Here is a 23,895-nt window from a genome sequence, read left to right on the forward strand (position 1 = left end):
AAGACGATTAAATGTGAGACAAAATTTTAACCGACATGTCCAAATCGAAAAAAAATTAAAAAACATAATAATAGACACATTATTGCGTTGAACTGAAGAGTTCTAGATTTGCTCCCAAGTGGACCTTGAAAAAAATAACCCCCGTATTTCTATTGCAGCCCATTTTTAATCGCCTTGCAGTCTCTTTGTCCATGTTGTTTTATTTTACTGGATTAAATGTATGGGTCCAAGACCTGTAATTAGCGTCATTTAAATATTTTTCTTAGTTGGTCAGTTAATTTAGGTGCGGTTTAGTGAAACTAGCCACGATACACATATTATTGCATTCCCCATGTCATAAACTTTCTTTTTAAATGAGATATTGCCAATTGTAGATGCTTGTCATTTTCTAGAAATAAATTTCGTGTCTGCTCTTTGGATAACAATTGTCTGATCGCTGATAATTGCTTCCTCATTCTTCTCCAGTACGTAGCGTATATTTAAATGTGCCATATCTCCCCATCTATGCGAAAAGTGTAATTCAAAAACAGTGCAGATACCGTAATTACTATACTTTAGTAGCAAAACAACGTTTTGATGTGTGTGTGCTACAAATATGCCAGAGGAATGCAGGTGTAAATTTTCTTTTGAAATGCAATTAGCCATCGAGGATTGGAGAGTCGTCAAATAAACACTCAATTAATGAAATTACATAACGTGGCCAGTGTAGAAAATTTGTCCGGGAATAATGACCACATAAAGTCGGAATTAATTGATATGAATGATTATAACGGTCATCTAAATGTGATTTTTATTCATGAATAAACGATAAGTCATTGCTATCCGACTTATAAAGGGAACTGAAGTCGTACGAAAGTGGCCGTAATCACATGTTATCGTCGTTCACGTATCCATTTAGCTGATGTTAAAGCTACTGACGAGCTATTGAGACGACCCATGTCATGTTTTATTCATGGGCGTGGGTCTACGTTAAATACAGTCTGAAAAGTCCAGGCGACAGTCCCATTGAATTTTATGGTCCCGGTCATCCCGTCAAATCCCGGACCGTAATTACAAACTTTTCGAATTTCGACACCCCCAATCATTCCGCAATTTGTTATACCTAATTATTAACTTGTTTCAGATTTTGTTTGATAAAATTTGGGGGAAAATTACAGTCATTTCGGCCCAGCTAATGGCTATCATTACGCAAAATTCTGCGGAATTTAAGAGTGTTTAAGTATTTTCGGTATTTCTGTGAGATTTATCGACACAATACCTGTCATAGTGATACCATCAACTTTCAAAATCTCCACAGACCTTACACGCTGAAAGAGAAAGGACTGAAAACGCGCACTTTGCCGTAAAATGTTAATTATTTTAATTATGATGCAGCGATTCGTTTCTAATTTCACGCACTGCTTAACGACCCACAATTCGCATAAATTTAGGCAAGATCTGCTATTAAGCACATTTTTCACGTCACTAAACCGTAATCAAATGTTACCAGATGCGGATTTTTGCGCACATGAAACAATCACGCGGTTGCGACAGCTTTGCCGGCATTATCGATGCATTATCATAATGCCAGAATGAATTAATTATGTTGAAATTTTAAGCTCCAAGGAGGTGCACCTTGAAGCCGACCGGAGACCGTAATTGAATTAGTTCATGCTGAAATTGACCATTAAATAATAACTATTAAAATATTTAAATAAAATGCTCGTAGATAGGAAGCAGTATTTTTTAAAATACAGAGCAGAATGCAAATTGGTAAAAGCACAGACAAAAGTTTGAATTTTTTTTTTCATATTCTACTTTATGATAAAATTTTTGCATTATGTTAATGTCTTACTACCAAGAATTTAAGGGCTTTATGAGCCATATTTGTTTGTTATGTGCTAACCGTTACACAAATACAACCAATGTCTTCAAATTTATTTCTCTGAAAACTTAGACGGTAATGGAACAACTGCGCTCTCTGGCGACTCTAACGGAACTACTGAAAACGGGAACGATTTATTTGTATATCGTTTCATTTCCTAACCGTAACATCACCCAAATTATTTTCAGGCATACAAGTCTATGAAAAAAGTTACAATTCAAACTTTTTTAAATGAAAGGTCCTATATTTTTTCCATTCATGGATGTAACATTCATAAAATTTACTGATGTTTTTAGGCTAAACTTTTCTTTATTATTCGATTTTGATTAGTTTTGAAATAAATTGCTAGGTATCTATATTAAAATTATTTCACTTAGAAAAATGCATGTACGACCTATATTTAAAAAAATTAAAGAAGTAAGATTTCTAGTAAACAATTTAATAAAGGTTGGAGAAATTAAACAAAGATTAAGTCCAAAGTCTGAAGCAAAGCTTCAGGCACTTCATCAGACATATACTCATCCATTTTATCTATTCATATTTCACAATAAAATAAGAAAGTTTCGTTCTTTTATAATAAACTTGTCTGTGCCTATAATTGAGATGAGTTATCCCGTAATAATTACTAAAACAACTCATATTACATAGATTTCATTAGATTTTCATAAAATGGGAACGTTTTCTTTTATTTAAAAATTTAAAAAAATTTGGTACTTAATCTACCTCTTAAACCTCTGAAACTTGAAAATCTTCCTATTGTTCTTTGAATTTCGATTTTCTGTTGAAAATACGTATACACGAAGGTTTTTATTTCACTAAACTAAACTTTTCTATAAAATAAATATCCATGCATTATTAGGGTTCTTAGATCATCTGTATTATGTGGTAAAGAGTTTATTTCGCTGAACATTACACAACACATTACGCTATTAATTGTATTATCCAATGTTTACTTTTAAAAAATCAATATCATTTCATTGGCATTAAACAGTTAGTATTCAAAAATTCTCAAATATTATACAGCTTGTTACAACTAACCTATGTATGTATTTTTTTAATGAAACTCTCATTGCTTTTTTGGTCACAATTTTTGATGGCAACTTTGATCAAATTGTGTCTATTAAAATGTTTTCTTTATTGTTCGAAACACATCATATTTAAAAATTATTAGACATTTTTAACTGAAGTTAAAGTTTGTTTGAAATAATTTGCTAGGTATCTATATTAAAATTATTTCACTTAAAAAATGCATGGACGACCTATATTTAAAAAATTTAAAGAAGTAATATTTCTAGTAAACAATTTAATAAAGGTTGGAGAAATTAAACAAAGATTAAGACCAAAGTCTGAAGCAAAGCTTCAGGCACTTCATCAGACATATATTCACCCATTTTATCCATTCATATTTCACAATAAAATAAGCAAGTTTCGTTCATTTACCTATAATAAATTTGTCTGTGCCTATAACTGAGATGAGTTATGTGGTAATAATTATGAAAACAACTAATATTACATAACCAGGCAATTAGAGACGAATTTACCTTCAACTCGTAAATTTCTCACTATTTTGGTGATCAAAAATCCATGAATGTTAGGAAAACTGGTGTAATAATTGAATCATTTCACTATCTACACAGCAGATGGAGAAACCTCCGTGAAAGCTCCTTCCAGATGAAGTTGTTAACGTGACTATCACCCGCAAGATGTCCGTAGTAGCGGATGCTGCCAGTACCATTATCTCCTGATGGTAATTTCAGACACACGCTTCTAGGTGGCGCGTCAACACGAATCCTTCGCCAGGATTTGAAATAAATCACAAAGCAATGAAAAATACTGGCAATTTACAGTCTCGTAAAATTTCGAAAAATATTCAAAGTGTTTAGAGCATGATTGATGGGCAATAAACGGCAAACAATAGGGAATAATGAAGACGGTGTTTGGATTTACAGTTAAAACCACATTTTAGTGAAGAAATTACAAAGTCATGGCTTAAAATCGTGAATCTGTAAAATTGCAGCAATTACGCAATTATATTACAGGTGCCCCGATCAGAATCTTTCACTTGATATGGGCGTGTAAGGTTGACACCAAATCATGCGGAATTGTAATCGTCTTGCTGGCAATAAATTAAAATTATTTTGCAATTGTGCTTTTTAATTTTTTTGCCCATTAAAAGACAAAAAACTAATTTAAATTTATATTAAATGTACTATTTAAATTTGGGCTTGCAAAATGTATATCGTACAGCAGACAAGTGAGATCGAACCCAGCTGGTGATTAATGGGATAAGTAGGGTTTTATACCGTGCGATCAGAAATAATTGTATCGTTAAACATACTATGACAGTAATCAATGCTTGCAAACTCTGTAATAACGAGCAATTATGAGGTTAGCAAAGGCGGAAGTGTGACCTACTGGACCTATTTGTCTTGTCGAAATTACGGAGAAAATTTGAGGAAAATTCTGTACCAAAACTGATTGGTTTCTCTCTTAATTAACCGGAAGAAAGAACAAGTTTTTGCTATAAACTACGAGTAAATAATTTTTTTCGCTATGCAAATAAATCCAGTTCTTTGGTTATAGGCACCCAATTAATTTGTATTTTTTAACGAAATTTTGGGCTTTTCCAACAAATACTGCAGTTTTTGGCTCGCCTGCGGCGGGACATTTCACACCGGTACTGTGTATAATTAATACCCGATGTCTCTTTCAGCTATGCACAACTGCATATTTGAGCCTTCCTGTAGGCAAATTAGAGCCCACTTTAGCCGAACTTATCTGCGTGTTTTCTCTCCACAAAAGCTTTAATTAACTTGACAGCGTTTCGAAACCGTACCACTTATTATCAAAATAATTAGATGTTTTTCTCGGAAGCTCGGTGAAAAAATATCGGATGATAACTGAAAGCTTCACACATCGACAAAAAGTGGCTCGATAGTGCGATAGCTCCTCTTATGCATCTTTCTATTCAGCGGCTTATCGCCCCCAACCTTATGGATATTCCAATTTCCTAAAATGCTTCACTTTTCAGACTTGTGCTAGATTTTTTACGTTGGCGATAACGAATGCGCTTTTTCGTCAAAATCGAAGCTCGTACAACTATTGTCGGCAGATAAGTTCGGACGAAGCGGCCCAATTACGCATTTATCAACTCCGCATGCAAATTTTATTTAAATGGGAATACCGGATAACTGTACGGTTATGTATTCATTTGTTGGAAATATGGAAGGAATTCATATTCCTGTGGTCGTTTTCGACTTTTATCCAGCGACGAGATAGCATTGACGCACGCGACACTATAACTCGTTTTGTTTTTTCGCATAGTTTTCAGACATTCAGAATCAGATGCCGTATTTAGGCATCTAATAACTCTGGCAGTACACCTGGAGATCGTTATCTACGACGAGCTGATTTTACTGTCCTCTGACACGAAATTTGACTCAAAACGCGATGAATCAAATAAATACAAATCGAGAATGTGACATGTCTTCAAGCTATTTGGGTTCGCAGATAAGGCGCCTCGTTCAACGAGTAATAAAAATGTCATAAAAGCAATTAGCAAAGTGAATTAGGACGAATTTTACGATTATTGAATAGCGAGTGAAATTGGGCTTCGTGTGTTTGTTCCTAATTTTTCAAATTTCGTCCTAGTAATTACAGTAATTTAAGGCACAGCATGATTGCTGTTAGAAAGTTGAAGAAAAAATATTTCACTTTGATATTATTGCCGTTCGTTTTTATATTATTCAAATGCAAAAAATATTTAAAGCTTTCTCTTTTTATGCCATATATGATCAAGGAGATTTCAAAATAAATTGAACATTAAAAATTGTGTTTTTTAAATTGATTGATCGACTTAATTAGAGGTTAATTATCATTTGTAAACACACAAAAGTTGTAAACATGTCTATTAAAATTCAAATTCTTAATTTATTTAGAAGAAAATTCTTGTCATTTCCACACTTACGTCGCCGTCATTTGGGTAAAATTAAGTACAAAAATTTGATTTTTTTGTAAAAGAAGAATTTCTGCTACAATTGATCGCTATTGGCCAAAAGGACTCTCTTATTTCAAAGAAAAAAATGTCTCGATAAAAACAAACTTATGCGAAACTTGAAACATACGAACACTAATTTTTTTATTCTTTTTTGAGAATTCTGATTGCTGATTGTTTTAATTTTCATTCATCAATTTTTTTTAAATAAACTGAATTTTGTTACATGTTAAATAACTCGAAGAATAAAATACTCAACATTTGTTACTGCACCTAAGAAATTTTTAGTTTTTTTTCAGATTCAAAAGTGAACGTTATGGGAATCTATTGAGTCAAGAATATTTAAATCCAATTTTTTTTGAAAAGCTACAAAGTTAACGAAATGAAATGATTTTTTCTTTATTTTAAGAGCTATTATGTGATGCTCGTGCAAAAATATCTAGTTTTGAGTGATCATTAGATTTTCATAAAATGGGAACGTTTTCTTTTACTCAAAAATTTTAAAAAACTTAGTACTTAACCTACCTCTTAAACCTCTGAAACCTGAAAATCTTCCTATTGTTCTTTGAATTTCGATTTTCTGTTGAACATACGTATACACTGAGGTTTTTATTTCACTAAATTTTTCTATAAAATTATTACGGTTCTTAGATCATCTGTATTATGTGGTAAAGAGTTTATTTCGCTGAAAATTACACAACACACATAACGCTATTAATTGTATTATCCAATGTATAGTTTTAAAAAATCAATATCATTTCATTAGCATTAAACAGTTAGTATTCAAAAATTCCTAAATATTATACAGCTGGCTACAACTAACCTATGTATATATTTTTTTAATGAAACTCTCATTGCTTTTTTTACATTTTTGGTCACAATTTTTGATGGCAACTTTGATCAAATTGTGTCTATTAAAAATGTTTTCTTTATTGTTCGAAACACATCATATTTAAAAATTATTAGACATTTTTAAAGTATTATAGCCACGACCACGATGTTTGTAACTGAAGAACTTTCTTCTAAAAAACTAATAACACTTTTTGCAAAGTTGGTAAATCGTTAAGAATATCTTTGATTTATACGTGTAACGTGTATTAAAATTGTTGCGAAAATAAGATCTCAAATTTATGCTTTTTAATTTTATTAAAGACAAAATTATTCTGCTAATGTTAAAAACACAAGAAAAATAAAATAAATATTCTAAATTATTCAACTTTTAGCGCATTAATTATAAGATAAAAGATGAAAAAGTCTTTTTTCGTCATCCGAAATCCTCAACTAAATGAGCAAATAAGTATAATAAGTACAATATACAATACAAATAAGTGTAGGTACATATTCTTTTTGATTTTCTGAAAGTAAACTTACCAGTTTTCACACCAAACCTCGTTTAATAATTCTCATATTCTGTTTTTAATTTATTTTATTTAGCTTTTACGTGTAGATTACAAAGTACTATAAACATCATCATATAAAAAATAACATTTTAGATTCTTTAAAAAAAAAGATCTTTGGAATAAACATTTTGATGCTTTTTTCTGAAAACGTCAATGGTCATGTCGGTAAAAAAAAGTAAACCATGAACATTTGTTAACAAACTGCTAAGTTTTGGAAAAATTTAACACGTAATTTCCGTCTGCAACTGCACAATTGTGTCTTTGCCATTCCACAAATCGTCAATATGAACAAACATAGCACCATAAGTACCTTGAATGGGTAATGGATTAGCGATCACAAAGCGTTATTAGCGGCAGACCTGGCATGAAACCCCCCCTATTGTGCTTTTAATTTCGGTTTTTTGTCTAGTTTCTAGGAAAGTGTACAACAATTTCGCTCGGAATGTTTCTAGAGGGCAATTTCGTCTGAAACTATGTCTAATCTGTGTATAATTGTGCGGTGAACGTGTCTGCGGGGCCTCTGACCGGCAAAACGCTCTCATCTGTCCGCACTCTTCCTTTTTTTCGTTCGTTCGGCGCTCGTATGTGTCCAGCGACAAGAAGAAGAGGAAGAAGAAATCGAATATCAAGGCGCGGTCGGTTTTGATCAAACAACTATAGTTTATAAGTTATGCAGGGTGATCGCACGGTCAACAACCGGCCAAATCAGCGGAGGTGTCTTCGGATGACCCACATCTTTGCCAGTTTTTGCGCCTGGTTTAACAGTACTGGACCCAACCTGCCCAGCGTATGGACGCATTCCGACCATGTGAAAAGCACGCCGGCATTTCCAACGAGACACTCACGTGACCAAATTGCCCAATAATATCGAACAAAACCCAAAAAATTATTTATTATTCTTGGCCGAGTTGGGAGAAAAATTCGACTATGGGACCGTAAAGGCGCTCCTACACGAGATGTCATATTAAACGTTATTATAAAGACGGGTTTACAGTTACGCCTTTAATTGACGTCTTGTTTATAACTCACACGAAGCTTGCGAATGTGCTATGAGCAGTGTGCGTTAGAGTTATATCGACCACTCCTTGCATGTTTTTTCTCGCGTTTTTGACACAGTTCAAGAATCACATCTCGTCACTGCAGCTTATTACAAGAACACAAAATTCGAACATTATGTTTTAATTTTTTTCTGCTTACATACAAAAAAATCAACAGTTGGAGAAATTTTGATACAGGCCCTAGTACGCCACTGCTCTTTGTGTCGTACCTACAGCCTGACGGTTGATACACGGAAAAGAGACTTTTTCCCGTTGAAGTCACTCTGTGGGGGGTTATTGGGACCCAGCCAATTAGTCAGGGGTTCGCGAATGCGTTATTCGCAACAAAGGGTGGTTTCAATGGGGTTGTTGTTTTGTAATGACCTTTTTGTGACGGTAACGAGCTAATTTATGACGAATAATAACGCCGCAGTTATTTAGATACGTTGATTTCTGCTAAAAATAAACGAACACACTGAAAAAGTGACTTTCTTCCCTGTTGCACATTCTGTGCACATACCTGAAATAATTCAAATTGCCTAATAAATTGCTTTTAAATACTCTCAACCAACCCAATTAGTAAAGTAGATAATTGTATCTGTTAAGTCAATTTTCGAATAATAGTGGCCGTCACTAAGTACATTTTTGGAATAATTCAACAACAGATAAATTTCACGATAAGCTCTACTAGAAACTTGATTCTAAAATATTTGATTATTTTACTCCAAGTACCAGTTTCAAAACTATCGAACCTTGTGCAACGATATTCAGAGAATTTTAGATTAGGTTCCCACCGTTAGTTATTTTGTAAATATTTTTACATACGTGCATTTATTTTGTCAATAAGGGAAGCAGTTTCTTGAAATAAAATTACCATAAGTTGGACAGCTGTTTAATCGAATCCTAATTAAGCAATTTTGAACATATCGTAATATTTGAGCGACACAGATGAGCCTTAATGTTGTCATCAATTTCATTGTTTATTCATTCGACTCTCCCGTCTCTCTTTTGAGCACAACAGCCTGGTAAACTTCCTCGTCACGTCAATTCAAATTGAAGCCCAAGTGCTAGTTTTGCATAATACGGCTCACCTTCAAATCCGCCATAAATTAATTTAGTTGCTTTATTATTAAAATAATTTTAATAAGGTTTGCATTTTACGCGACGCCAATGTTCCGGCAAGTTTGTAAACCGAGTAAACAGGTGTTCCTTTTGACGTTTAAAATTATTACGGAAGCTCGGCGGCAATAAATTTGAAATCAGTAATCGTGGATTTTTAAAATTCCCTGAAAGTTTCACAAGCTGAAGAGGCACAATAGTAACGATTATTTTGACAAATGGTACTGTTACGATTTATTATGCTAAATAAATCAGCAGAGCGTGAAATCAAAACACGGCGTAAAAAGCAACAAATCAAATTAATTAACGAAAATACTTCCAAGTGACTTAATCCGCACTTAAATTCCTCGACCACTTTTATTAATTAAATTTGGCATAATTAAAGTTTGGGATTATGTAAAAAAATCTTGCTGGCGATCCTGACAATATAATTAATTATCAGCAACGTCGTAAAATCGAACGTAAATCGGCGGAATTTGGACTAATTAAATTTTTCACAGAAAAATACTTTACAATTTTTTGAGGTATTTATTAGCAGATTGGGGACACGTCGCGCTGGGACATGATAGCGTTGCTTGATGGCCGGAAATGCCACTAAGGAAATAAATTTCAGAATGCAAATCACGTCATTATTCACACTAATTATGTCTAGAGAAATTAGAACAATAATCTGTTAAAATAGCGAGTCGCAAAATCAAATTTGTTATGGTCGGGACCACCGACGTGTGAAAGTAATCCCAAAAATGCTACGCTTAGTAAAAATTGGACAGACACTTGAAATCTCGCAAGAACACAAACATCTATAACGACATGTTTGTTAAATCGAGTGTTACTCCAGGTAATACGAGAAGTTAATAAGCTGGTGACACAAGAAATCAACAGTTAATTAGAAAAAAAACGACTAGTTGTCGGTACTCAAAAATTATTTTCAAATCGTTCTAAAGTCTATTGGCATTAGTAACATCCGTGTTAATTTTTACCGATGATTATCTCACTTAATAATTACGAGCTCTAAAACACTCAACAATTAGTGGTATCTCAGAAAGATCAAAAGTTTATATGGTTCAACTACCGCCTTTAGAGCGCATGTAATGCAGGAAATGATGAAGCTTTCTTAAAGTGTTCAGATGAGCCGCTACTTCGCAGAAAAGGTTCCAAAATCAAATTTTATAATTATTTTTTTAAACATTTTTACTAACACTGACGTTTTTAAAATTCCAAAATGATTTGTAAGCAGCAGGATTTTTTGTCATATCTCCCTTATTAGGGAGTTTTTCAACAGGAGACAGCTTTAATTGGCTGTGATTATACGTCTTCGTTGTGTTGCAACACTGATTACCACAACTTTTAAGTCAAAGCGTGCGCTAATTACTGAATGGAAACGTACTTTTACTATTCAAATCGCCTCCACATTAATCACTTGATTAAAAAAATACCGACTAATTAAATTAGATCATTTTTCAACGAAACTATTTACATAAACGCAATACCACTGGATGAAAAAATTCAGTGTTACACACGCTATGTTTATTATGTTGAAATGAGTAATGTTTTTCGATTCGAGCCGATTGTAGTATTAAGAAACGTTCGAAATTGGGTATAATTTGTTTCATTGTACGATAACTACTTCACATGCCACAGTTTGGAATGTAAATATGTATTGACAAATGTAGATCAAACAGAAGTTTCGAAAGTCGCTCAATCATTACAAGGTAATGCGTAATTAAATAATAACAGTTTTTCAGAGTGCCTCTCTAAATTCTTGTGTTTCAAAATTTCAATAACAAAATTTCCGAGATTAATTATTGTTTCCGGTTACGGTACCCGTTTAAGATCATTACGACGTATAACAGACCGACTGGGAGCAAAAAAACGCAAATTCCTGTTTGTAGAGCTGCCTCCAATATTAATTAAACATAATAACACGATAAAATTTTGTTATAACTGAGATAGATTATTATACTTTAATACCTACTTTACTTTTTATTATACTTTAAATAGGTTATTTAATGATCCTTGAAATGGTATTATTTCAAAATGATGGAATATCCTCCGATCGCTGTTCCTCGAAGCAGTTTCTCTCATTATAATGGCCAGATTTAAAGGAGGCCACCGGTCCTACCCTAAAATTAGCCGAGGGCTAATTACCCTAATGAGATATAAAATATTCGGTTACGTCACATCGTTATTCGACTATGACGCGTCCATTTTTCATACAAGAAAACACATCTCGACTAACATTTACTCCCCATAGCGTTTGACAACAATTCTATTATAGTTAACAAGCTTTTTATAAAACTCGTGTACAAGCAAGCGGATCACGTGCGCTCCAGGGGGCAGAATTTGGCGCGAAAATTCACCATTGCGTAACGATAGGGCCTAGTGATGCCTCTTGGAGAAAATTTGATTCGACACCGTTAGCCGCTAATTACCGATAAAGAGGAGGCTAATCCTCTCCGCATCGCCCAGAAAGAGACAGATTTACGATCCAGGGAAAGGTATTTCAAGGTTGCCTCGAGCCTCCTTAAACCTGCAGGTGCAAAACAATGCGAGTGACACAAAGGTGGTGCAATTCGGATGGATGGGTTCGGATCAAGTCGGCGTTGATTACGTCACGTGGTGCTACCAGCGGCGGGTTTAATTGGCCAGGCTCGGGAGGAAGAGGGCCGTTGAGGAGGATGTCGAGGTCCGGTCACGAATCGGCCCACTTTTCCTCGACGCTCTTGTTATTTATTTTACTTGTGCATAAGTTGTAAAATTTCCGTACAACACGATATTGATTAATATTTCATCTCTATTTTACTGTGTGGCTCTCTCGGTCGTGCTGATTCGATGGGCGCACCTTTTCTCTAATTGCAGTGAAATAAATTTACAACTTCTTCACACTATGAAGTCTCTTGTTTATTTAAATGATGATTTAATTTTTCCTTGCGTGCTAAATACAAACGTTCCTGAACGTAATGTATGTCGTGGCGATATCCACTTCCTTCTTCTTCTAATTTACGATAATACAAAGCTGCAGAAATTTATGCGAAATAGCTAAAGTGAAACTGCAAGATGTTGCAGTTTTGGCCGCAAAAGGCCCGCTTTATTAATCATCACGAGCTCAACGTAATTACCGCAATCAAAATCGTATTACCGATAATTTATCGTGCTCACAACCTTGGCACTGAACAAAACTAATAGTAAAAGTAGGAAATCGTATTATGTCAAAGCAAATTAGCCGGAATGAGGACTTCTTCAGCACCATTGTACAGAAAATGAAGAAATTGCTTCACGAGTAATCGAAGATTAAAGAAAATTAAACCGAGTTACGCAACGCCTTAATATCAAATGATAAATGAGTCTGTGTGTTATTTTTTGGAACTTTAATAATCAATAATTACGATTATTTCATTTAATAACAAATAATTAATCTTCCTGAACGAAAAAAAGTGATAAAATCTTAAATGTCATTTCATTATCAACCATTAATAATACTGGATATTTAGGCCGTGTAAGCTGCATGAGCCTCCACTGATGAATGCAGCTTAATGATTCGAGTTTAAAAGTTTCCAAGGAATGTGTTTCCAGCCTTCTCAGAAAGGCATCTTTCTCCCAATTTGGGCTTAAAGCCAGTTTCAGTACCTGAAATTACCCGAAAATCACCGATATTAATGCACATCGCCAATAACCCTAACGACATTTTTATCAACTTTTCAACGGTTAAGTATCCGTTACATTTTAATAAAATTCAACATTAAACCTACGTTCAGTTTACACAACACCAACAAAGATTCTAACAGTAAAGAAGCTGAGGAAATTATAAATCGTAAATTTCTGGGTTTGTTATAATTTAATTTGAAAGTCGGAATCTCGGGAGTCATAAATCTGGATTTCGTCATTTATTATCGGTGAACTAACCAGTTTGAGACTTATTTTACACTGATGCTATTCCATTTGGTTATGGGTTGGTCAATATTTAACAGCATTTAATAAAATGCAGTTGTAATCCGACATTCAGACAGACGCAATAATTACAACTTTATTGCTTGTAGAGTTTGTAAAACTATTCCGATTGTTCAATTTTGGCACCTGTCAGCACTCTCCAGGTGCACAATGTGATAATTGATGATTTTTCACGATCAAATAGACATAGTCAAATGTCTTAAAAGGTCGTTATGCAACCACGACTGAAAGACTTTAGAAGCGAATTTGCTTGAGTTACGGGGCGATTAAATATAATCTGCATCTTGAATTTTAAAGCCGTACATAGATTTTACGATTATGCTTGAGACCATATTCTTCCAGTGCAAAGTTTATTGCTCTCTTAACACTAATGTCAGTGTTGGAGTCGCAAACGAAATTTCAAAGCCCTTCTTTCGCTAGGTAAATTATTGCCGGAGTTTGTCAGTCCAGTTGATTAATTAAAAGCGCCATAATTTGATGTTTGTCTCGACAGCGCAACAAAGACAATAATTAAGTACTGCACTGACGAAAAACAACTTGGACTGAAGGAAAGGTAATTAGTTTCTGGCCAGGGGTAGTGCAAGCTCCCAGGAGGTAAAAATGGGTTTGTACCTGCCAACGTCGGTGCAGTCAAAGAAGCAGTACAATAAAATTTACAATCGGTACATTACCGTTTCTTGTACTGAAAGTTGTACATGGCAACGAATTCGTGTCCTGACAAACCGTAATAAAATCAAAAAGGTTTTCGACTTACCAGGAGATGAGATAAAATCAAACTTAAAATAAAATGTAAAATGAATAGTTCCCGTCATTTTATGAGCATTGTTTTTGGTTTCATTTGATTTCTATGTAAAACAACATAATTCAAATCTCTGGCATAAAACTATTTCTCGTTTATTATTACGTAGCAAAGCTCTTGTGTTAGAATAGTGCCTTATTATAGGAGGGAAATGTTTTATAGACGATAGACACGTAAAAGCTCTTGATCTGAGTTCACCTCTAAGATTGCTTTTCTCACATTTATCATTTTTATTTCGATTCCTGAATTGCTAAAACTTTAAATGAAGCAAAATATTTTATTTAAAATATTTATTTTTTTTAAATTCACTTGATGTGGACTTGGATATATAGTTGGATAAGGATAACAACATTATTAGTAAAGAACCTAGTAATGAACACATATTATTAAAAAAGATAATTAAGAAATAAGCTTTACTCCTTGAGTGTCCTAAAAAGAGTATGAGACTTCTTTCGAAGTTTAGAGTCGCCAACTCTTTTTTAATTTAAAAGGCAGTGCTTTATTGCTTTTATACATCTTTCGAAATAAAAGTTTTCAAAGTTTTTCGACTTTAATTTCTAAATTTTAGTTGCAATTTTTGGACTTTAAGCTTCGTCCTTTTCCAAAAATTTTTTCAAGTATAGTGAATGTTTCAGGAACACCCTATATTTTATTGAAACTTGATGACTTTGACCTAAAATTCTGCTATTGGTCAACCTTGCTTAGTTTTTGAAATAAATTAATTTTTCTGAAAAAATCTATTACACAAAAAGTCAAAAACGGAGAAGGAGAAGAAGCAGGAGAAGATAAAGATGAAGAAGAAGAAAGACGATTTTTTAGCAATGTTCGAATAATAATTGTAGAAACTGTCAGCATCGATATTTGTATTAAGTAATTTAGGAATTTGATGTTCTCCTTTGATTATTTATTACAGAACATCAGTTTTACTGATTGAAAACATTTTTAGAATCTGGGATTCTAAACTTACGGCCCTAAAATTTTTTCTATACTTAAAGTATGTCTTATACTTATTCAGATTTTAATTTTACCTAATTCCATTAGGTAGGTCTAACAGTTTTTGAAATTTTGCATTGCAGACAACTTTCAACCTTTGAGAAAAGGAATAATATTGAGACTATGCATAGGTTTAAAAATATTTTTTACCTGCTTTAACCTGACCTAATTTGTACCTATGAGTAGAGATTACTTACTAAAAGATAACGTCCTTAATTTCCATCTCCTAAAAACGGATGAAAACCGAATATTTTCTTCCTTTTTCATAAAATATTGAACTTTTTATACTCATACCTAAGAAAAGATCGAAAAAGTTTATTTTATTAAAATGAGAATTGTTTAGTACGGAAGAGATTATAATAGTCAGTTTTCTGCAAAAGTCATCACAAAGCTATGCCACTTTTTTGATCTCTTTGAAGGCCATACAACAAAGTAGTAATTACTGGCAAAAAACCAGCACTTGGAAAATCAAGAGAAACAATTTATGTAAATAGAAACTTGACTGTAGATGATATCTCAAAGATTTCGAAGATTATTTTCTTGTAAGCATGACCAACAGTTTGTACAATGTTCTTCCAAATAAAGTAAAGCGAATTAATTAACTTTATGAATGGGCATCATTTGATTCGTCGGCTATTATGCGGTGTTTTCTTACGTAAATTACAAATACAGATGTCATTCAAGTCTGAGGCAAGTCTCAAGCCCCAGCTGTTTCCGACGAAATGCCCTTTCGCTCTGATTCCACCTCGAGATCAACTCCGGGTGGATTGCATTCTGCGGTGTGTTTGTTTGCTTTCGCACCGCCCTTGCATCAACACATGCCTCGACCCGGAGTAATTTTCAATCATACCAGCCATAGATTATATAACAAGTTGGCCGAGAATTGAACAGGTATCTGCGGTGGCGGGGAGCAGGGGGCTCCAGTCCCCCCTCACCTGCGATGGTCACTTGCTCGCGGCAACTGCAAACGTCAGTTTGCCCGAAGCCCTCTTACTAGTCAAGTTCTTGCCATAAGATGTGCCCGATTAGTGCGTGTTGAATTTTTTGGTAAGTGGAAATGGACGCCAACCCCGACTCCCCGGACTCGCTGGCCAGCGACCAGCTGACCGTCGACCTGCTGAGTCCCCGCGCCAAGCGCCGCCGCATCGTCATCAACGACATCGACGTCGACAGGCGCGACGGCACCCCGGACGTCAAGAACAACAACAACGACGTGGGGTTCGTGCTCATGGACAATGAGAGCCACGAGAACGGCACCGAAGACGACGAAGAAGTACGTATTTGCAGTCGGGGCCTTGAAATTCCACGGGTTAAGGTGAAATGGGCTTGGCAACGTCGCATACCCCGCGGGAGGGTTTCCTAGTTAACCTGGGGCGAGCTACCTGCTCGCGTTCCCGGCGCGACCCAGCGTTGAAGTCTCCGCGTTTAAGTGCTTTTTACGCATTCCGGGCAACTAAACAACCTCAAGCGGGGTGGGAACGTAAATTAAATCGCAGCAAATTTGAGACAAAGTGAATAATCACTCAAAAAATGGTGAAATAATGTTAGAAACGATTAATAACACTTTGCCTAAAACCAATGAGTAATACCTACAGTCGAACGTTAGCGAAACGCACCGAATCAAAGATGTTATAGTGGTTTTGCAAATCATACACTGGAAGTTTGTTGTGTTAATATACAGTGTGTCCATTATTGATCTCGAAATGTTAGAAACTTAATATTTTTTTACAAAAACTGTAGATCTAACCTCCTAAGATTCTTTTGAGAATACAGGCAGTTACTGAATTAGGTACAATACAAATTCATGTTTTTTAATGAAAAACCTAATACATTTTGCATTTTTGGATATCAATAGCTTCTAGCACTGACGTTACTGGTCGATTTTGCTTAGCTTTCGAGATTATTTAAATTTTTTGAGTAAAAGACGCTTTCTTAAAATAATATTACATAGAAACTAAGAACCCCACTTTAAAGAAAAAAGTTCAGACTTAAGGGTATTATTTTTTAATTCACTACAGTTACGAAAATATCAGAAAATAAAAAAGTTTGTTGCGATTATTAGTATTAACTTTAATGTTACTCTTAGATTTTCGTTCTTTATTACGGTGAAATAACTAAAATTTTAATATTTTTGGCGAATCTTTAAATCCCCATATAAACTCCAACGAATGATCCTTAGTGGAGTTATACTATGGTTATGGTAGGGTAACAACAATGCTATAACGAAATAATTTCAATGCAATAACTGGCTTTGCAATAGACTATTTTTTAATGAGATCGCTTTTTCTTTACAAGCCTACAAATTAATATTATGTAAACGTAAAAATAATGTTAAAAATTATAAACTGCATCTGACATCTTTCGTGTTTTCCATAAATGTGAAGACAATTTTTAAGGAGGTGGTTTTTATTGAACAAAAATGTCAAAATAATGGTTCGTTTTAGTTCTTGGATTTAAAAGTGTTTACATTTAAGAACAACCCCTAAAAGAAATTATATAATGTTTATGTCACTTTTTGAGACTACTGTAAACATTTCTTGTAATTTATTATCACCTCCTGATGGCTGATGGAAGACGTATGAAAAAATAAGCTTAGCTTAACTTAAGTTCAAACAAAATACTTCTGTACTGCAATCCTCAAATTTTTTATTTTTGTATATTTTTTAAAAGCATGTTTCCGTCTAAAAAAATTAAATTATTAGATAAAATCTACTTCGAAAAATGCAATAAAATTTAGAGTTACATTACAAAAACACAAAATTGTATTGTAGTTTATTTTTGAAACACCTTGTATTTTGAAAATAATTTTAGATCTTGTAAAGGTTTTGTGTCTACATCTTTTGTAAAAAATATTTATTTTTCAATTATTTAAAGGTCAATAATGGACTTTTCTAACTCACAAGTATGGAGGTCCATAGTTAAAGTGCTGTTATTTGGCATACGAAAGCTTTTGGTGAATTTTGCGGACAGAGCGGAAATGCTCCTCTCGTCAAATCTTCCCTGAGCAGGTAGACACCGATTAAGTTCTGCTCCGTTATAATGCCATAAAGCCAGGTAAAGATGAGGTTCTTATCTCAGATTATAGGCACCTTTCCAGCTTTTCGACTGTATTTAAATACCTGACATCAGTATAAAATTTTTCCTGGGACGGCATTTGTAAGCGTTTTACGACAAAACGCAAGGTTAAAAAACACGTAAACACACCCCTCGATGATGTTATTTCAACATGATGATTGTGAGCATTTTTGCAAATTCGTTACGAGTTATTAAGGAATTGTTCTTGCTGAAAATAACTGTACGCTTTTTGTTTCTCATTGAGTGTTGCTCACATGCAGAAAATTTTTATTTACATACTTGAGTACCCTTGAATAATTTACATAGATTACAGGAATGAAAACAGTCGTTCAAAGCTAGATGTGTAACGAAACTGAATTGGAAAAAATTAAATCAATATTTTCAGTAGGCGGCCGGGCAAGATTCATCAATTGTGTCAATATTTAGTTTATAAATAATAATAGGGAGCTCTGTTCGTGTTTAAAAGAAAAGAGCTTGAATTTCCAATAAATGCGGATTTGATCTCCGTTTACGACTGAATTTATTTGCCTTTTATTAGGGTAATAAACGAGAAAATATGGAGTTGATGCAATTCCTGAATTGTAAAATAATTGGTTTGTAATTGCAGACTAATGTAAGATTAATCTTTGAATGTCTGATATTTTTGCGCAAAAATGTAAATCATTGACTTTCAAGGCTTTTCCGAAAAGTTATTACCTACGAATTTTTCCTGGTTCGTTATTATTTAAATTTTTTCAAATTTCATCACTTCGTTTGGAATAACCCCGAAAGTCTCCAAATCCTGGCAATTTGCGTCGCCAAGTGCTATTTAATGTGACATCTAATTACCACGTCTCCAAAAATCTGAAGAATGCGCTTTTGAAAACGGCATCGAATTTACCACAAAAGAACTGATTAACTTTTTTTACCTAACATGATTAGTACCTACCGAGAAAATTAGGTGTGAACTATATAAGTCATTTTTAGTCTAACGTGATTAATATCTTTTGTAACTGTAAAATCTATTTCATTTAATAGGTTTCCATATACGGAAATTCAAATGAGGTAAAACCATGTGGTTACATTTATCTTGAAATTAATTTTAACGAATTACAAAGTTCCTGCCTTGTACTCTCATTAATAAGATCATTTTCGGACAAAGGCGCACACGAACTTATTTTTTCACCAAAAAGTTTAATTAGATAACAATTCTCCACTCAAATGACCAAGACACGAAACAATTATTATTTACTAAGTACATTTTTTAGTAATTACGTCACGGATAATTATTTATATAATGACTACAATATTTTGCACCTGAGTGGGTAACAAAGATCTTTCAAGCACCTTTTATTGAAATTTTAAATTCCTATTACATTATTCAAAGTTCATTTTATGTCAAGAACTAAAATACATACGGTATGTAGTACGTGCTACTTACGACTACCAACAATTCATCCGCAAGTGAATATGTTGTCGAGAGATCTTTACTGCTCTCTCAGTTTTACTTTTATTTCACCGGTTTGAACAATAGTTAATTTTTATGAATAAAAATGGTCTTGGGATGAGTTGAGCGTCCTGCTTTTTCCTTTTGTAACCGTTAGAGTGGCCATTTCGCCAATTGCGCTGCTGAACCGGAACCGCGTGTCTGTCCTCCGCCGGACAGGTCCGGAGTTGAATTCCGGAAGTTCGTGTTTGCCGGAGAGAAATGTTGATTGCTTCATTTTATAACGATGCCCGGGGGCCCTTAGGGGTGTATTCATTGCCGGTAGCTGTTCTCGTGCGCCTGATGACTGGGCAGTGCTCCGAGGATGTGCCTAAGTAACAGCTCCGGGCGATGCGTGAGGCGTGTGCTCCGCATATTGCCTTCCGGGTAACCCTTGCTCCTGCTACCATGCATTTGCGCCAGCGGTTGTTCATTCACACTGGCGATGGACGGAAATTGGCCGTAAACGGGCCGAGGGAGCGGGAAAGCGCCTTTTCTTGATAGTTTTTGCAAAATTTGGAATTCTTAATTAATTTGCATAAAAAGCTGACACCAATTAATTATTTACTGAATGGGTGTTTCACTAACAAACAATTTATAAACAATGTTTATAAATAGTACGTGATTATCTAACTACAAAATTTAGTAAAAACAAGTGTTTTCATTTTTTACTATTTTTGTAATAAAATCGCTAAAAACGAGGCAAAATTCCTTCAGAACGTGATCTCACAAACACACTATGCGAAATAATGTCTATGTTATTATCATTAATTTGTTGACATTGGTGGACATGGCTCCCAAAGTCCTAGCTCGTTTGATTTTTGTTTAGTTTGTAATGACTGATTAGGAAAAAAAATAAAACAGTAAAACATATAATTTTCATACCTAAAAAAACCTTTTTGTATTGCTAGAATGTTGTGTTCTTTTGAGGAAATTGGTACATGTTTTTTAAAATATATAAAGTTGCTTTGACTTAAAATTTTCTGTCTGATCCTTAGATCAGACACTTTTCTTTCTTATGTGATTGGAAAATGGATACAAATGAAAATGCCCTCATAGATTTCAAAGTAAATTTTAATATTTCTGTTATCAGAGTAATGCTTAGTTAGAAATAAAATACCTAATAATAACTTACTAACTCACAATTTCCTGACAATAATGAGTTATATTTGTATTTTGAATTTTTATTTATAACGATTTTATCAACTTTCTAACACAGATCCTCAAATTTGATTTAAGAGAGCGTATAAAATAAAAAAAATAACATTTGCCTAGAGAATTTTATTTAATTTTGAAAAATTATGTTTTGAGAATTTTAAATGAAGTTAATTAACAAATCATTATTTCTATAAAAGTTTATTTTTTTTATCTATTTTTTTTGGTTTTTCTTTAATGTCATATTCCGAATAGAGTTTAGATGAATTATAGTTTAATGCAAATAAAATAAAGCAAAAAACTAAAAAAAAACAAATGACAAATTTTGAAACTGTCGATTCATGCAGAGACACAAATAATTTTGTTATTAAAATACGTAATTGTTTTATTTAAAACATTTGACAAAGTAACAATAAAATTATTTCAAGCAACTTGACTATCAATTTTCTTCCATTTAGTTTCCGGAGCTTCTGCGTATTGAAATACTATAAATTTAAATAAATCAAATAAAGATATGCAATCAATCGAAATACCAAACGTTTTATTAAATAACTTCGACACGTGTTTCGTCAATTAAGTTGACATTACCAGGGGTATTCTATATTTTCTGCTAATAACCCCCGAGTATGTTTAACATGATAAACTTCAATCTTAATTATAAGTACAATCCACGTCAGTTAAACTACCGATATTTTCTTCCCAGAATAATTTACAATTTTTGCAATGAATATTTCAAAATAAATTTTCTTCTTTATCTGTTGTAGTGATGGTTGAGAATTCTCAAGACTAATAACGCATTTTTTCAAAAATTAAAAAAGCAACGGTTTTTTAAAAGAAAAAAATTAATGCGCTGTTAATAGATACGTAATGGACGATTATCTCGAGAGTCTTAGCTTCTGATTGGTGCATTTTGGTCACGTGATTAGATAATCTGACGTTTAATTATCGTAATGAGGCTTTCGTAAACCGAAGCCAGCATTCAAACTTTATTATTTCCTTATAACTACGATTATGAGCTTCACAATTTTTCTGTTCTTTCAAACAAATGGAGAAATATTTGAAACCTATTTTTTCTCTTTGTTTTCTCTGACATACACAAATTAAAAGCTTAGTTAAATCAGAATTAGACACGTGTGAGTGGTAAAAAGCCTTAACATTTTGCGACAAAAATAAGTTTAGTGGAGCAATTAGAACAGAAAAATACGTTAAGTCTCATAAAACTACAAGATTTTTGATTTTTTCCCATATTTGCTATACAGCATAAAGTAGCAGTTATACAAAGCCATAAACATTGGTATAGGCAGGAAGTGCTTGAAACATAAATCTTGCAGTGAACAAACATACCTGTAGATTAAGAGGTATCACAATTTGCTGTTAGGTTAAACTATAGATGTTGAAGATTATTGTCTTGACTGACAAGAAAGTAGTACCTACTGACTTCTGATAAGTTAGATATTTACAACAAGCGGTCAGACATCAAGAAAAACTTAAATATTCCAACGCTAAAGACAATGTTATCTTCTTGCAAAATCAAAGCTCTAGTCTTGCAAGCCGTTGTGATTAATTGATGTGTACCACCGAACTTTCAGCCACCATATCGACCCGACTCGGTGTCTCTTGCCTCGAATGATTTTTCAATTAGCCTCGTGCCTCAAAAATCCCTTCGTGGCGTGAAACCACCGTGAAACCAAACTCATTAGTTTGTGAGATTTTCCGTTTGAATCGTGCAGTGTGTGTTCGCTTTATGGCAAGTGGGGACACACACACCAGGCTTTTGGTGAAGGGGGGACTCGACGATCAGGGCGTGCACTTGCCTGACGGCATTCCACTCTGCTCGAGGCGACCTGCCTCCAGTCTTGGCCCCTTGGTCCCCCTGTGGCAGTGGCGACTCGTTGATTTATGTCCTAGCGGAATTATTGATGATACGAGGACGGTTTGTTTAAACGCCTACGCGATCGGACTGTTTACTGGACTATTATTCGCTGACTTATGCCTCCATTATGCTGCAATTGGAGAAACGCGCCTCCATTTCCTGGGTTTCGGTTCAGTTTTTACAATGACTTGCCTCAATGCGAGAAGATAAATATTGGAAAATCACAAGATGCGAATCGCGAAACACGGGACATTTACCTAACGGTGGTCTTGCTAAAGGTTATTGTAAATTGATTTTTTTTATCAATAGGGGTATTGTCTCCTCATGTACAAACAATCCGAATTAAATAAACGAATGCGAAGGATCCTTTTGTTACTTTTATTAATGCCCAGATAAGGATTTCAAAAGCGTTTAGAAATAATTAATAACTTACAGCTAATGGCCACCCACGAGTAAAAGGCAAAATGTTTATTGTATTTCGTAAAACGTAAAAATAGTAAGAGTAATAAAACAACCTAACAATAAATTAATGGTAAATGTTGAATAGAATGCCGAGCCTTGTTTTAGTACATTTTTTCTAACGGTTTTCTTAGCAAATAATCAAATAATAGCAAGTGCTGTAATAATAGAAACAGACTGTGTTCAGATCACAACCTTTTAATTATTAATTGTTTTAATGAAACTGTTCTTTACCATTCAAATGATGGTGCAAGAATTTTCAAACTAGAACTTTAATTTTAGTTAAGAGTATTGTGAATATTCCCCAAAATAATAGCTAATAACAAAAATGAAATATCGAGTTTTCAATTAATATAAATAGGTTGGCAGCATTGAATATAATGTAGTGTCGGAAGCTATAAAACAATCTTTATACAGGGTCGCTAGAAAGTATGGATCCAGCTAAATATTTTTAGAACGGTTTAACAGTTAAAGGTGTTTAAAGTTTATCATCTGAGAACCTTTATAATTTTCTATCTTCAACTCCATCTTATCTTCATGAAACACTATTATACTGTTATTATCTATTATCATAGATTAATATCCATATTTCAAACCTAAGATTTCTTAATTTATAGTCCTTACCACATTTTCATTCAACTTTGCTTCAACGTTCATTCGCTTATAACGCAGTTTCTGTTTAAAATAAATATCAATAAAAAATGTAATATTTTT

The 23,895-nt window shown here is 33.8% G+C and overlaps 1 protein-coding gene across 2 annotated transcripts in view; it reads left to right on the forward strand.

Moving 5' to 3' along the window:
• The window catches only part of TfAP-2 (Transcription factor AP-2), a 37,056-nt gene that overhangs the window by 3,223 nt on the left and 9,938 nt on the right, over positions 1–23,895 (forward strand). The window contains exon 1 of one of the 2 annotated variants that reach the window (NM_001170612.1): positions 16,149–16,427. The exons of the other annotated variant lie outside the window; for it this stretch is intronic. Within the exon in view, the coding sequence (NP_001164083.1) occupies positions 16,212–16,427 (216 nt within the window). The 5' untranslated portion in view covers positions 16,149–16,211. Of the gene's footprint in view, positions 1–16,148; positions 16,428–23,895 lie in introns of those variants that run through there. 2 annotated transcript variants of the gene reach the window in all.

Source organism: Tribolium castaneum, chromosome 3 (assembly GCF_031307605.1).
Source record: "Tribolium castaneum strain GA2 chromosome 3, icTriCast1.1, whole genome shotgun sequence".
Taxonomy (NCBI): Eukaryota; Metazoa; Arthropoda; class Insecta; order Coleoptera; family Tenebrionidae; genus Tribolium; species Tribolium castaneum.